A 16187-nucleotide genomic window follows, 5' to 3' on the forward strand; every position below is an offset into this window, starting at 1 on the left:
GCTCTGGACAGATGATCTTACGTTGACACCGCATGACAGGGAGAAGTAGAGAGGACGTGTGGGGGGCTCCAACGTAAACTTGGACACTTTGGGGGAGGGGGAGGGGCAGATATGGGAGGATGAGGGGACAACATCTGTTGCAGTCACTACAATGCCCCCCCCCCTCTTACACACTCTAAACTCCACACACACTCCTCTAAAAGCATGACTACACAAAATGGGACAAGCATCCAACTGAAGCCCTACATGCAGAATTCTGGCGATCAATACTAAAAGTTCAATTAAAAACACCCAATAATGCATGTAGGGCAGAGTTAGGCCACTTTCCATTGGACTTACCTATTCAAAAAAGATCCTTAAAATTTTGGATGCACCTGAACAGCAGTCCCAAAAACTCCCTCCGCTTTGAGGCACTGAAAATCCAGGAGCTGAACCCTGAAAAGAGTCCTCTGAGCCAGCTGGTACTGAAGTTAACTAACTCAATAACCACAACTAATTCACATCAAGCTCAGTCCAGCTCTGCTTCCCAAACATCAATTTGACTCAACAAAATAATGTATCAAGCAAAAGAAGATTATTTAGAGCATTGGACAAACTAAATTACCAACCAAAGTATCTGATCCTAAAGAGAATATGAATTGGCTGAATATCTCATCTCTGTTAGAGAGAAGCAAGAGGCAAATCCTGACCATAGGCTCAGTGACCACAACATAGCAGTAGGCACAGGCAGATACAGAAAAACCTGGCTGCCAAGAAAACAAAGAATATGTGGTCACTGTCAGGTTGAGACAGTTTCTTCTTCACTGTGAAAAATATGACACTTTAAGACAGACCTTTTTCACTAACATCCAAAAAGTCATAGCACATGTTGTAGACATTGAAGACAATGATAAAATGGCCATACTTCTTGGTGAAGAGCCCTCTGCTGATCTGGCAGCACAAAGTCACAACCTGAGGGACATGGTATAACAAAACCCTGTGTTTGTGTTCACACACGCATAAACACACACACACACAAACACACACACACACTGATACACATACATACACTCATCCCTATCATCCTAGTATTATTTCTGCTACTGTTCTCTGTCTAATATTCTGTGTTTACATGTTTATACCCACATTGCTGTATGTCTATTTTCTTAATTTTGTGATTCAACTGTGTTATCTGTAACACTAGCTTTGGCAACACTGTACCAAAACAGTCATGCTAATAAAGCCTTTGAATTGAACTGAATTGAATTGAACGAGGGTGTGTGTATGTGTGAGGGGGGTTATGGTATTTTTCAGAAGAGCCAACAAGGCGAAGAACCAGTGAGTCAGGATTAATGCTGCGTAACACACACACAGAGAGAGAGAGAGAGAGAGAGAGAGAGAGAAAGACACCACACACACACTCACAGAGAGAGAAGAGAGAGAGAGAGAGAGAGAGAGAGAAAGACACTACACCACACACACACTTACTAACCCACTCCCCCCTCCTCCCCAAGTCCAGCTGTCCTGCAGCGTGCCCCGACTTGTCACAGAGAAGTGAAGTTCTTTAGGCAGTGACAGAGCAGGCCAATAGGTCAGAGAAAGAAAGAGAGAGAGAGAGAGAGAGAGAGAGAGAGAGAGAGAGAGAGAGAGAGACCAGAGGCAGTTACAGGACAGGCCAGTAGGTCAGAGCTTGATACTCAGACACACTTAACCAGGCTAACGTTACACATGTACACACACACACATATGCACACACACACACACACTTAACCTGGCTAATGTTACACATGTACACACACACACACATATATACACACACTTAGCCTGGCTAACGTTACACATGTACACACACACACACTTAACCTGGCTAACGTTACACATGTACACACACACACATATGCACACACACACTTAACCTGGCTAATGTTACACATGTACACACACACACATATGCACACACACACACACACTTAACCTGGCTAATGTTACACATGTACACACACACACACATATACACACACACACACACACACACTTAACTGGCTAACACTACACATGTACACACACACACGTGCTTAACATGTACACACACACACACACACACACATACTGTAACACATGTACACACACACACACTTAACCTGGCTAACGTTACACATGTACACACACACACACACACACAACAAACTTAACCTGGCTAACGTTACACATGTACACACACACACACACTTAACCTGGCTAACGTTACACATGTAACCACACATACTGTACACATACACAGACACACACTTAACCTGGCTAACATTACACATGTAACCACACATACTGTACACATACACAGACACACACTTAACCTGGCTAACGTTACACGTATGTTTGTCAGTTAAGTCCATAGACAGCCCTACTGTTCCTTATAGTGGAGGTCAAAGTGTTATGCTCCTAAAGGCTAAACACCACACATGTGCTTGTGTCCTTCCTGGTGGGAGAGGCTAGCTTGTGGACGCAGGAGTGGACATGAGTGAGTGTCCTTCCTGGTGGGAGAGGCTAGCTTATGGACGCGGGAGTGGACATGAGTAAGTGTGTTTATTTGGGTTTGGATCGTAGCCCACTGAAGAGAAACCCCAAATGTCTCCTTAATTCCAAATGGAGACGCCGAGTTCATCCAATGTTGACCTGGCTTGCGAGAGAATAGTTCCTTATTCTGGATGTGACAGCAATGTTCTGGTAGCTCTGCTCCACGAACAGCACAGCACAGCACAGCACAGTGTTGCAAAGTGAAGCCAAGACAATAAACACACATCTAGAACACTCATGGTTAGATATAATGACAGAACATACATTCCTGTCTGGGGTCAGTTTGGAAGGGGGGACAGGTAAGTGACGTGCCTTTCTTGCCAGATATAATGAAGGTGTCTCTTGTAGGGGGAGCAATTAGTTAGGTACACCATTTGGCATTCTGTCTGCTTACAATAAACATTCTGTCTCAGTTGTTTCTGTGGCTTTGACAAAGAGACTAAAGAAAGTATGACAAAAAGAAAACCACTAAACATCAAACAACACGGTACCACACAGTCAAAACAACAATTTTCACATAGATCTCTGTTCCTTGAGATCACGAGAACTATCGGTACGAAATAAAACAAACCAAAAAACAAAAACGGTGCTACCTAGTTGCTGCAGACAACAGCTAGAGAAGCCATGTAGCTACAGTGCTACACTCTGGAGGCATTTGAATCGTTTCACAACATTTCTGTAGGCATAACGAAATTACAGTGTGTCTTGTAGTGATGTCATACAGTGTGCCTCACCATTGAATTTTTATTTCCTTTTCTTTAAAAACAGAAAGAAGTGTGGGAAAATGTTATCGACATTGAGACTTTCCCCTACACATGCACCTGTTTGACAACAAAAACAACTACAGCAATAATAACAAACAACCACCACCACCTAAAGGAGTCATGGATGAACAGCTGAGAGGACCTCAGATGTGATCTCTGCCTGCCCAAACACAGAGCTCCACAGCCCTGCTGAACAAGGACTCCCCCAAAAATGTGTGTGTGTGTGTGTGTGTATGTGCGTGTGTGATGAGGCGCGTGCGGCTGCCACTGTGCCCCCTCCCCCTACACACTCTCCATTTCTGCTGACAATGGGTTAAGGAGAGGCCGAGGGTCCGACTGAGTGACTAACACACACACACACACACACACACACACACACACACACACACACTGCTCTCTCTGCTCCACAGAGGCGTCTTTGTGCTCAGGCTGCCACCCGTGCCCATCCATCAGAGCCTAACCTGACAGCAGCAGCAGCAACAGCAGCTCTGCACGCCAGGCTCTTACCACGCCAGGCTCTTACCATGCCATCTTACCATGCCATCTTACCACGCCATCTTACCACGCCAGGCTCTTACCATGCCATCTTACCATGCCATCTTACCACGCCATCTTACAACACCAGGCTTTTACCATGCCAGCTTAACATTCCAGTCTTAGCACACAAAAGCCTTTCTATACAAGACCCCTAGCACCATCTTACCACTCAAGACCCTTAGCATGCCATGGGTCCACACCATCTTACCATACCAGGGTTTTAATATGTCAGGCTCTTAGCACACCAGAGCTTTACCACGCTAGGCTCTTACCACGTCATCCCCTGTCAGACTGACAATTTCCCTAAAAACAGCTGGTGGATCTTTATGCAAAGTCATGCTGTCTCTCCCTTGATGCACATCACTGTAAATAAAACTTTGTTCCTAATTTGTCCTACCATTGCTTAACTGGGTCTTCATTCATCGGCGGCATCAAAATGACCATCCCTGCGTTGGCCTGCACAGAGAACGGCCAAGAGCAGAGGGCACTGTCCGTGTGAGAGGAGCACCCGCGCCAAAACGGGCATGTGTGAATGCCCTTGCGCCATGTCGCCCTGGCAACTGCCCCTGCTGCTGGGTCAGTACCCAGAAATACCCCAACTCATTAGCTGGAAGCGGAAGCAGGGGTGGATTAGCATCAGAGCTACATGACCTGTTGTGGTGCAGAGAGGTGTGTTACAGTAAGCCGTGCGCTGTCTGGAAATCCCGGGTGGACGTGTGTGTGTGTGTGTGTGTGTGTGTGTGTGTGTGTGTGTGTGTGTGTGTGTGTGTGTGTGTGTGGCCGTGTGTGTGACACATCTCAACAAATGCCTGAATACACACTGTCTACTATGTGTCCACATTCATTACACTATTTCAGCAAACACACTCAAACACAAAAGAAGCTAACACACTCACACACCACAGAATATGAGGGAACAGGAGTGCTGGGCAGATATCAGAGCTGGATAATATGACCCATGGAAGGACAGAAATGGACATTCTTATTCCCAACAATGCAACACATAGGGGTAATCAGTGGCAAGGCGAGGTGTGTGTGTGTGTGTGTGAGAGAGAGGGAGAGTTATGTGTGTGTGTGTGTGTGTGTGTGTGTGTGTGTGTGCTTGTGTATGTGTGTGTGTGTGAGTGAGTTGTGTGTGTGTGTGTGTGTGTGTGTGTCTTTGGAGGAAGGCTTAACCCATTCTAACAGCAATCTTAGGGTTTTAATCTCTCTCTCCAACAGGTCCGCACCCCCAGAGATTACGTTCCCCCGCGTCTCGTCCGTGGCCTGACGTCGGCCCCTGGGTCTGCGCGTCGCTCGCCGGGGCCCCTGGAGACGTGGAGAGGAACAGAGATGTAAAGTGGCGTGGATGTGCGGCCGGCAGCTAAACGGCCGTCTCAGGTTTCGCGCTATATTTACCACACTGATCTAACTGCAGCCCAGAGCCTTTAAATGCCCCCTGACAGTTGGTGGGGAACAGTTGTTGTCCACAGATCTTCTTGCGGCACGAGCTAGAGGAGGGAACAGCGGAACACTCCCACTCCCGCACACACACACACTCTCACACACACTCCGCCGCGTAGCCAGTGCTCCCTGACCCTCGTGCAGGACCTACGACAGCGCAGAGGGAGAACCCGAGAGGACAGCAGAAGAAGAAGAGACCCTTTCCCCCATCCCATAATAACCCTGAGTCACCATGGAGCTTTTCGAGACCAACCCCTACTTCTTCCCAGACCAGCGCTTCTACGAAGGGGGGGACAACTACTTCCAGGGCAGGCTGGCGGGGGGGTACGAGCAAAGCGGGGGCTACCAGGACCGGAGCTCCATGCTGGGACTGTGCGGGGACGGACGGCTGCTGTCAGGGGGCGTGGTGGGGGGCCTGGAGGATAAGGCGTCTCCCCCGGCCGGTCTGGGGGTCCCCCTGTCGCCCCTCCAGGACCAGCCGCACTGCCCCGGCCAGTGCCTGCCCTGGGCCTGCAAGGTGTGCAAGCGCAAGTCGGTGACGATGGACCGACGCAAGGCGGCGACGCTGCGGGAGAAGCGGCGACTGAAGAAGGTGAACGAGGCGTTCGAGGCGCTCAAGCGGAGCACGCTGATGAACCCCAACCAGCGGCTGCCCAAGGTGGAGATCCTGCGCAGTGCCATCCAGTACATTGAGCGCCTGCAGGCCCTGGTCAGCTCCCTCAACCAGCAGGACCACGACCCCGCCGCACTGCACTACCGCCCGGCACAGCCGCCCAGGGTGAGTCCCACACGGGGACAGGACAGGGGGAGGACGGAAGAGGGGAGAGGAGGGGAGAGGAGGGGAGAGGAGAGTAGAGTAGAGGAGAGGAGAGGAGAGGAGAGGAGAGGAGAGAGGAGAGAGAGGAGAGGGGAGGAGAGTAGAGTAGAGGAGAGGAGAGGAGAGAGGAGAGGAGCGAAGAGGAGAGGAGAGTGAGAGGGAGAGGAGAGGAGAGGAGAGGAGAGTAGAGGAGAGGAGAGGAGGGGAGAGGAGAGTAGAGAGAGGAGAGGAGAGGAGAGAGGAGAGGAGAGAGGAGGAGGAGAGGAGAGGGAGAGGAGAGGAGGAGAGGAGAGGAGAGTAGAGGGAGAGTAGAGTAGAGGAACGGGGAGGAGAGGAGAGGAGGGAGAGTAGAGGAGAGGAGAGGAGAGGAGGGGAGAGTAGAGGAGAGGAGAGGAGAGAGGAGAGGAGAGGGAGGAGAGAGGAGAGGAGAGGAGAGTAGAGGAGAGGAGAGTAGAGGGAGAGGAGAGTAGAGGAGAGGAGAGGAGAGGAGAGGAGAGTAGAGGGAGATTAGAGTAGAGTAGAGGAGAGGAGAGGAGAGGAGAGTAGAGTAGAGGAGAGGAGAGGAGAGGAGAGGAACAGGGACAGGGACAGGGACAGGGACAGGAAGAGGTAGGATAGAGGTGGAGAGTGGAGAAAAGGCTCTGGGAGAGGAATTAATCAGACACAGCATCATTAAAAAGTACCTTTTAAGTATACTTCAACTGGTATAGATGTAAGTAGATGACAATAGATACTAAATACAGAAGGTGAAAGAGAGAGGGACAGGGCTTGGGAGAACATTCCAGAGATATAGCATAAATGAAGTGTTACTTTTTAAGCATATTATTATTCAGTATTATACTATTGAAGCGTTATTGTAAATATACCATTTAAGCTTGTCTCATTCAATATACAGTAGGACGTGGCGGACTGGACTAAAATGTACTCTCTTAATGTGTGGCTCAAGTTAATAATAAAACTAATAAATAAATAATAACACTAAGAACCTAGAAGGCTAGTACATTTTAATTACTAAATGGTACTAAAATGAAAACTGAAAAAGAGAGTTGAAAGAGTGAAGCAGGTTTCCTTTGTGTGTCCTGACAGTCATGGAATTTGATGGGAATTATTGATATAATACATTGATAAGTTACTTTTATGTTATGAATATGTTGTTAATACATTACTGATAGAAGTTGAAGACATCCATTTAAACTGGTTTCATGCAGTGCATGGCTCATGGAGCACTTTATATATAAAGTGCTTATGTATAATTTCTGAAAAGATGTCTAGTGTTTTACAACATACTGAGAAACCTCACTATCACAACATTTGACACTTGGTCGTCGACTACTATTTGTATTTCTGTGCTGCCATGATCATTTTGATCAGTAAAGGCCAATCAGTGGACAAGCTCATCAACAGGGAAAGCGAGCAGTGACTGTGATTGGGTCCGGTCTGCCCCACCCGTAGGAACCTCTGTCAGGGTTCCTACTCTCTGTTATTCAGCTCTGAGTATTTGGGTGTAGTGGATGAAGAAGACAGGTCTGAGTATTTGGGTGTAGTGGGTGGAGAAGACAGCAGACTTTTAAGGAAAAGCACATAAAATAGAGTATAATTTCTGAAAAGATGTCTTGTAGGATGGAGAAGACGTCTGACTTCATACTCACCCCTCAGGGCTGACATGGCACCCTGGGGGCACAGAACAAAATGGCTGCCAGTGCGCTCACAAGTAGAGTAGCCCTCTGATCGGTCCTCAGGCTGTGACACTCGTGGTGCTGGTGGGGGGGTGGGGCTTGTGGTGGCATAGGACTGACAGCCGCGTGTGTGTGTGTCTGTCCCCTTGGCAACAGGTGTCGTCGTCTAGCGATCAGGGGTCGGGTAGCACCTGCTGCAGCAGCCCAGAGTGGAGCAGCGCCTCGGAACACTGCGCCCCCGCCTACGGAACCGGCCACGACGGTGAGAGCGCCCACCGCAGACCATAATACTCACACACAGCACCAAGAGCGCCAAACACAGACCATAACACTCACACACAGCACCAAGAGCGCCAAACACAGACCATAATACTCACACACAGCACCACGACCGCCAAACACAGACCATAATACTCACACACAGAACCATGACAGAAAGAGAGCCCACCACAGACCATAATATTTACTCTCATAACGATGAGGGTAAGAGCGCCCACCACAGACCATAATACTCTCTCACAGAACCTGAGCGCCTGCCATAGACCATAATACTCTCTCACAGAACCAAGAGCTCTTACCAAAGAACAAACTACTCACACACAGGACCAGAGTAATCAGAGTGGGCCCATACTGTAATACTCACTGACAGAATCACTCTGTACTCTGGACAGCACATAATACGTGCTCACAGGACCATGAGTAGCCTAGACAGCTCACAATGTGGCTACTCACCCAACAGGACCAGAGAAATCAGAAGTACCCCCTATGGGCCACAATACTCACCCCCAGAACCAGGAATATCAGAGAGGGCCCATGATAGCTCATACTATTCACCTAACAGTTCCAGTCAAATCACAGTTCATTAAACAGCTCAAACAAATCTCAGTTATAACATCTGAATCTTTTATATATTCAAATCTGACAGTTATAACACCTGATTCTTTTATATTTTCCGAATTATATTCAAACTGACCAGCTATCGAAATCTATGGTTAAAGGGAAGCGCAAAAAACAGGGAACTATTAATTGGTCAGCTTATTATTATTATTATTGTTTTGTCTTTATTTGATTTCTCTGGTTGATATTAATATATATTGTCATGGTGGCAGTTGTTTATTGTGTTTGTTTGTTTCTTGTTTACCTGTAGACCTGCTGCATGAGGACTCTTCGGAGCAGACCAACCTGCGCTCCTTGACCTCTATCGTGGACAGCATCACGGACACCGACACGGCTCCCCTCTCCTACCCGCTGGACATTCCCAAATAAACCACATGGCATGACAGGGGGCGGGGGTGACCCCCCCTCCCCAAAAACACCCATCCACCCAAAACAGCAGTACTACCTAGCACCATGAGAGGGAGCCAATGTCAAACCTTCAGTCACCAGCCAGACAGCCAGGCTGTTTTTATTTCCAAGTAAACCCTGTGGTCCACAAGTTTTCCAAAGCATTGATCTTTTCCCTTGGGGAGCGCAGGGAAGAGAAGTAGCACGAGATGGGCTTTTCCTTCCCCACTTAATGCAGATCTGTGTTTTCCTTTGAAAAAAACATTGTTTTTGTGTTTTCTCCATTTTATGTGTGTGTGTGTGTGTGTGTTACTTACCAAAGAGGGGTAAATTGTGCGGGGCCAATATTTTATTCAGCAGTTCTGACCAATTTCTGTCTAACTGGACACTACTCCTGTACTCTAGTGATGTAAATACGTTCCTTTTTCTACAGAGTGGTTTTGCCATTTTATTTTTTATTTGTTTGTTTTTTGCTAAGTTATTTGGACTTTTATAATAAAGATTGTTGTGTATTTCTGTATTTGTTTTCAGATGTGACACTGTTTTCCATTAAAAGAAAAATAAATTATTGCAAATAAATTCCGTAAAACTAGTCAATTGCACCAAATGATACCACTTACACCATAAAGAAAATGAAACATATCTATAGACAAGTGACAGATATGTCCATAGTTCATACTAGTCCCTTTTGGGGCAGACTACTAATCTTTGAATGAATGATACAGTCACACTTTAAAGTTAAAGTTGAAGTTGACTGATATTTAGCAGATATTTTTATCCAAAGCAACAAGCAACACTCACAACAGCAGGATGGAGAACATCAAACCTGGGTTGACTGATTGTCAGTCGATGATGTTAGCTGCTCCACAAAAACGTAATATGGTCAAATATATCTAACCGTATGCAGTGTGTGGAAATACCCTAAAAATAGGGACACACACACAAAGTCACAGCTATGTAAGAATTCACATACACACATTACCACACACACACACACACACACTTACTACCACACACACACACAGAAGTAGACGAGTGGATCAGAGAGAGAAATGGTGAAAGAAAACAACAGCTGCACCTGCTACTCCCCTTCCATTGAACTGTCACACACACACACTCCAGCACACACACACTCCAGCACACACACACACACACTCCAGCACACACAAACTCAAACACACACACACTCCAGCACACACACATTCAAACACACACACACACTCTAGCACCCACACTCAACACACACACACACTCCAGCACACACACACACACACACACTCCAGCACACACACACACTCCAGCACACACACGTGTTGAGTTTTACACAGTGTTCTCCAGTTCAGTAGCATGTCAAACATACACACACAATCAAACAAGTTTTGCTCTCCTTCCATGGACCTGTCACACACACATACACACACACACAGTAATGAGACAGAGCTGTGGTGCCACACAAAACACTGGCACTAGCTGTTTACCCTGCTCCCTTTCTCCTGCCCCCCACACACACGACACACACTCCTCCCTCGCCACCGTAGTGGGGTGTGTGAGAGGTCAGAGAGAAACGTAGACGTGTGAATTCTGGCACCAGAAAACTAAACTTCAGACTAGTTCTCTTCAGTTGTAAACACAGCTAAACTTCAGACTAGTTCTCTTCAGTTGTAAACACAGCTAAACTTCAGACTAGTTCTCTTCAGTTGTAAACACAGGACTCCAGCTGATTAAAAAAGAGACAAAGGTGATTCAGGCAGTCTTTCCCCAGAAACAACAGAGAAGTGCAATATGATATTTGCTCATGTTTTCCAGAACTAGACAATCTGTTGCTTAGGCTTCAGGTCTCTTTTGGCCTGATAACTAAATTCACAGCTGATAAATAGCTTAAATAGTGAATAGGAGTAGTAGGTTTTTTTTTGCTGGACCATGTTGCTGTCTACCTAAAGTGTGTTGATGGGGAGAAACACAAGTATGGTTAGAGTAAGGTTGAGGTTAAAGGAGAATTCCGGTGTGATATTGACCTAAAGTGTGTTGAATCATGATACCGAGTGTAAACGTATGTCTCCTAGCTCATCTCGGCTTGTCCCCTGCCTGCACTTAGAAATCTGGCGATAGTTAGATAATGAAGTTTACCGTTCGCAGCCATCTTGAATTTAGTCCGCGATAAGTCGAACGACATCGAACAGAATGAACAGGTATGATAAGCGATCAGATTCCAAAAATAATTCAGTGGAAATGCATGGATTCCATTTGCTGCTACTGGAAGCAACCGGAATCGATGCATTTCCACAGAATTATTTTTGGAATCTGATCCCTTATCATACCTGTTCATTCGTACTTGTTGCTCGACTTATCGTGACTAAATTCAAGATGGCTGCGAACGGTAAACTTCATGAAGGTACCGTCTGTATAAATCGTCTTGTAAATAAACTACCAGTGCTTTTTCAAAGTTCTCAATATCTCGTTTTAAATGTCAAGGCCCTCAGAAGTCTACCAATGAAGTATGGAGCTACTTTGAGCCTCGTAAATGGTGTAAAACTGGGATTTATTTGCATGGCTAGGCCGATGCCCGAGGCACCCCCATCGAAAAACTGTTGGTAGCATCGGCTAACTAGCGCCAGATTTCTAAGTGCAGGGGACAAGCCGAGATGAGCTATGAGACATACGTTCACACTCGGTATCATGTTTCAACACACTTTAGGTCAATATCACACCGGAATTCTCCTTTAAGGTAGGCGTGAAGTGGTGGTTTAAGGTTAGGTTTGGTGTCAGGGGTCAGCGTAGGGATAGCTCATCACTTGACATGTGGTTACAGCTAGCTAACAGGAACTTAGCATTCATTAACCTTTTGTTCACTGTATAATTAACCCTTTGTTCACTGTCTACAACAACAAAGGACATTCTTGGTGCTGCTATCCAAGTCTGTTGCCAAAAATCAATCACCTGTAGTAGGTCTTTAATAATGAGCTCACATGATTTTTAATCTAAAAACAATTTTACTCAGTTGTGTTTCGTACATGACATTTAAATAACCAAAAGAAAATGAAGACTTAATTTGTCGGCATTGTCTCACACTTGGCATAAAATACACACATACTGTACATCCGTACATACATACATACATACATACATACATACATACACACATACAGTACTCTTAGCTGCCACAGTAGCACATTACATCTGTTGAATATATTCAAGACATCAGCTGTAAAAATGATAACAGTAGTAGTAGTAGTAGTAGTAGTAGTAGTAGTAGTAATACTATTACGCAATAAACACTTTTCATATGATGGTGAGAATTACACTTGTGATTTGGTGAGAGAGGCAGAAGGTAGAATGCTGCACTGTATCCCATGTTCATGATAGCGCCCTCTGGTGACCAACAGGAGCAGTGTCTGCACCTGGAGGACAGGTGGCGTTTCCCCAGCAACCTGCGGTGTGTGTGGTGAGGTAACCATGGAGACGATGGCTGAGCCTGCCCAGTCAGAGCATGGACTGGGCCACAGCAGCATTTAAACAAGAGCACCCGCTGGCTACATCTACACGGGCCTTGTGCGAGAGGATTTGATTGGTTGCCAGAGCAGCAAAGGTGGGAGTGGTTTTTATTTGGACGAGTAAAAGAGGCTTTAGCGCGGACTCGGAGGCTGGACCTGATCACGGCTGGGCTGCATCCAAATGCATCTCTTCTGGTGGGTGGACCATAAAACAGTATGTAGCACCAGTGCTGGGTGGATCATAAAACAGTGTGAACCACCAGGTGGGAAACAGCAGCATCAGCAGCAGCATCAGCAGCAGCAGCATCAGCAGCAGCAGCATGCTTTATGTGGATTATGGGGAGGAACCAGAGCAAACCCTGTGCTGTCACAACATCCACCATTTCAGTACCAACTAGAATCTGTCTCGTCTGAACCTTCAATTCACTCCCTGCACATGCAGTACTACCTCAGTTTTCTGTAAAGGAACCTCAGAACACTCAATAATTCACTCCCTGCACATGCAGTACTAGCTCAGTTTTCTGTAAAAGAACCTCAGAACACTCAATAATTCACTCCCTGCACATGCAGTACTATCTCAGTTTTCTGTAAAGGAACCTCAGAACACTCAATAATTCACTCCCTGCACATGCAGTACTATCTCAGTTTTCTGTAAAGGAACCTCAGAACACTCAATAATTCACTCCCTGCACATGCAGTACTAGCTCAGTTTTCTGTAAAAGAACCTCAGAACACTCAATAATTCACTCCCTGCACATGCAGTACTAGCTCAGTTTTCTGTAAAAGAACCTCAGAACTCCAATTTCATTTGTTGCCAAAGAGTTATTACATTTTCTTCATGTATTGGAGATATCCCTGCCCTACACACATCTCATCAGTAAATGTACTCCCCAACATGTCCGAGCCTTCATCAAACCCACACGTGGTGCTGCTGGCAGTTCATCTATCACTAGCACTTCATCTACAGAGGCTACTGCTGCTTGGCTGATGGCTCAGCGTGTGCATGATCTTAACACTGATTACTATGGGAACTGTGTCATGATCTTAACACTGATTACTATGGGAACTGCGTCACGGACCATCTCACTATCTGAGGTACTGACCACACTGAGTCGGATAGATATAAATATTTCTTCTTTTAGCCCATCCGTCAACATTAAAACGGTATATTCCGACAGAAAACGATACTTTTCGAAAACAATCTCTGAGGTGGATACACGTGAAAACTCTGGGTTTGCGCTGCATTGTGTACAAACACAATTTCAGATAAAATGATGTGCGGTTGCCATGACAGATAAAAGTCAGTCTTCCAGACACCACCGACAACAAACACTTCTATGGCGTTTCAGTGTTCTAGTGTGGATGCAAACCTACAAAAATGATAATATGGACAGAGATGGCTTTCACTTCAGATATGTATATTTATATTTATCCGGCTTAATGCAGACACAGTCTGAGACTGTTCAGTCCCTCCACCATGGTAGTGAGTGAGGCACTCCCATATAAAACACAGGCAAGCTGGATGCTCTACTAGACACTGGCTCAGAGGTCACCTTGAAGTTAAAGTGCCTCTACAGACCTCGACCTTAAAGGTTTACAAACAGACATGATGAATGGCTTTCTACTGGTGCGTCACCCTGATTCTTGAAAAGGAACCGAATGCTGTCACTCCGTTTCTCTAGCAACCAGGATCCAGAGCAGAGACCTGATGTCAGGTGTCCAGCCGAAACGAGTAAGATGATGATGTACGTTTTAGTGAATATTCATAGTGTGCACTGCAGATCACTATTGCTTGTTTCATTACATTACTTCCATTTGACGTGATTCTTTTTTAATCTGAAGATCTTTATTTATCGTGACTTGGCTGAGCAGGGATGACACAGTCACAGGAGATAAAAAAGACAGAGAGAGAGAGAGATAGAGAGAGAGAGTGAGTGTTAGAGTGTTATGGACCTTGGCCTTTTTTTGTTAACCGTATTAGGGTTAATTGGAATGAACTCATTACTGAGCAAGAGTATTTGTCAAAGTGACCACTGCAACGTTCTCACACAGGTGTATTAGGGGCCACCAACACATCACACGCTGGTCTAGCTTACCGCTAGCCAACAAACAAAAAGATTTAACGACTCCGACAGGGTTTAGATTAGCTCATTTTCATACAATAAGTATATAGTATTCTTTCCATATACAATTTCAATATATATATATATTTATATATATGTATATATTTATATAAAAAAACATAATAAGTCATCCATTTTATATACAGATAAACACTGATTAATACCTTGCATAACCGGAGAGGGGAAGCCTTATACTCTTGTTGCCATAGAAACACCCAGGAAATAGACTCTAACTGACAGGCTACTAGGCGAAGTACACCAGTTTAAAACAGAGAGCATACGCACATCATCACCACGACGACTACATAACTGGGGTTACTGGGAGAGGAATGGGAGCAGGAGAGAGGAGGATGAGGAGAAGGAGGAAGAAGAGGAGGAGGAGGAGGAAGAGGGGGTCCCCTCTTCTGCAGTGATGCAAGCTACACACTCGCTCGAGTCCTCAGATGGGCCAGGGCAGCCATGTGTGGCGCAGTGTGTGACACGACGTGATGTCATCGCTGCCCCGCCTTCTATTGCACAGAGTCCGAGAAAGCACAGGTGTGAATTGAGGGAGAGGGGGAGGCCCCCACCCCATCCCAAGTCACCTTGGAAAAGATTTCTCTGGTTTTGGCATGTTACTCTCGAAAGGCCGCAAGCATGTGCCCGTACAGATAGTGGGAATGCACTGCAGAGAGAGAGAGAGAGAGAGAGAGAGAGAGAGAGAGAGAGAGAAAGAGAGAGAGAGAGAAGAGAGAAAGAGAAGAGAGAGAGAGAGAGAGAGAGAGAGAGAGAGAGAGAGAGAGAGAGAAAGAGAAAGAGAGAGAGAGAGAAAGAGAAGAGAGAGAGAGAGAGAGAGAGAGAGAGAGAGAGAGAGAAAGAGAAAGAGAAAGAGAGAGAGAGAGAGAAGAGAGAGAGAGAGAGAGAGAGAGAGAGAGAGAGAGAGAGAGAGAGAGAGAGAGAGAGAAAAGACAGGATCAAGGACACATTAATGCTTTTTTAACAGATCCTCCCTGGGCAGTGTCTGATCCAAGGATGGATCCGGTCCTAAAACAAATGCAACCATCATAGATCTGTATGTGCTCAAAATACATTTTAAAACAGTTTTTCCTTTGCTTTGAGTTCACTGTGAACACACACACACTGTCTGAGGAGGTAATTTACAGCGAACAAACAGTTACCATTTAAAAAGAACAATTTGGAATATTTACTCAACAACATTTACATGTAAAGGCCCAAAGAAAACATGATCGCCTTCAGGGTTCCCCCCCACCCAGGGTACCCCATCATGACTGGTCCTGTCTCAGGTTCATCTGGTTCTGTACCCCATCATGACTGGTCCTGTCTCAGGTTCATCTGGTTCTGTACCCCATCATGACTGGTCCTGTCTCAGGTTCAACTGGTTCTGTACCTTACCTTATCATGACTGGTTCTGTACCCTATCATGACTGGTCCTGTACCCTATCATGACTGGTCCTGTCTCAGGTTCAGCTGGTTCTGTACCCTATCATGACTGGTCCTGT

At 45.9% G+C, this 16187-nt stretch overlaps 2 protein-coding genes across 2 annotated transcripts in view; one reads left to right on the forward strand and one right to left on the reverse strand.

The window, feature by feature from the left end:
* The first annotated feature begins 5308 nt into the window (after positions 1-5308).
* On the forward strand, positions 5309-9653 carry myog (myogenin). The gene is made up of 3 exons (XM_048255973.1): positions 5309-6075; positions 7947-8052; positions 8938-9653. Exons 1-3 carry the CDS (start codon positions 5530-5532, stop codon positions 9054-9056), a joined length of 771 nt encoding a protein of 256 aa, XP_048111930.1. The 5' UTR covers positions 5309-5529; the 3' UTR covers positions 9057-9653.
* Positions 9654-12044: 2391 nt separating this feature from the next.
* The window catches only part of ppfia4 (PTPRF interacting protein alpha 4), a 127327-nt gene continuing 123184 nt past the window's right edge, over positions 12045-16187 (reverse strand). Inside the window, 1 exon segment of the mRNA XM_048255518.1 lies at positions 12045-15352. The gene's annotated coding sequence lies outside the window, so the exon portion shown is untranslated.

Source organism: Alosa alosa, chromosome 10 (assembly GCF_017589495.1).
Source record: "Alosa alosa isolate M-15738 ecotype Scorff River chromosome 10, AALO_Geno_1.1, whole genome shotgun sequence".
Lineage (NCBI taxonomy): Eukaryota > Metazoa > Chordata > Actinopteri > Clupeiformes > Clupeidae > Alosa > Alosa alosa.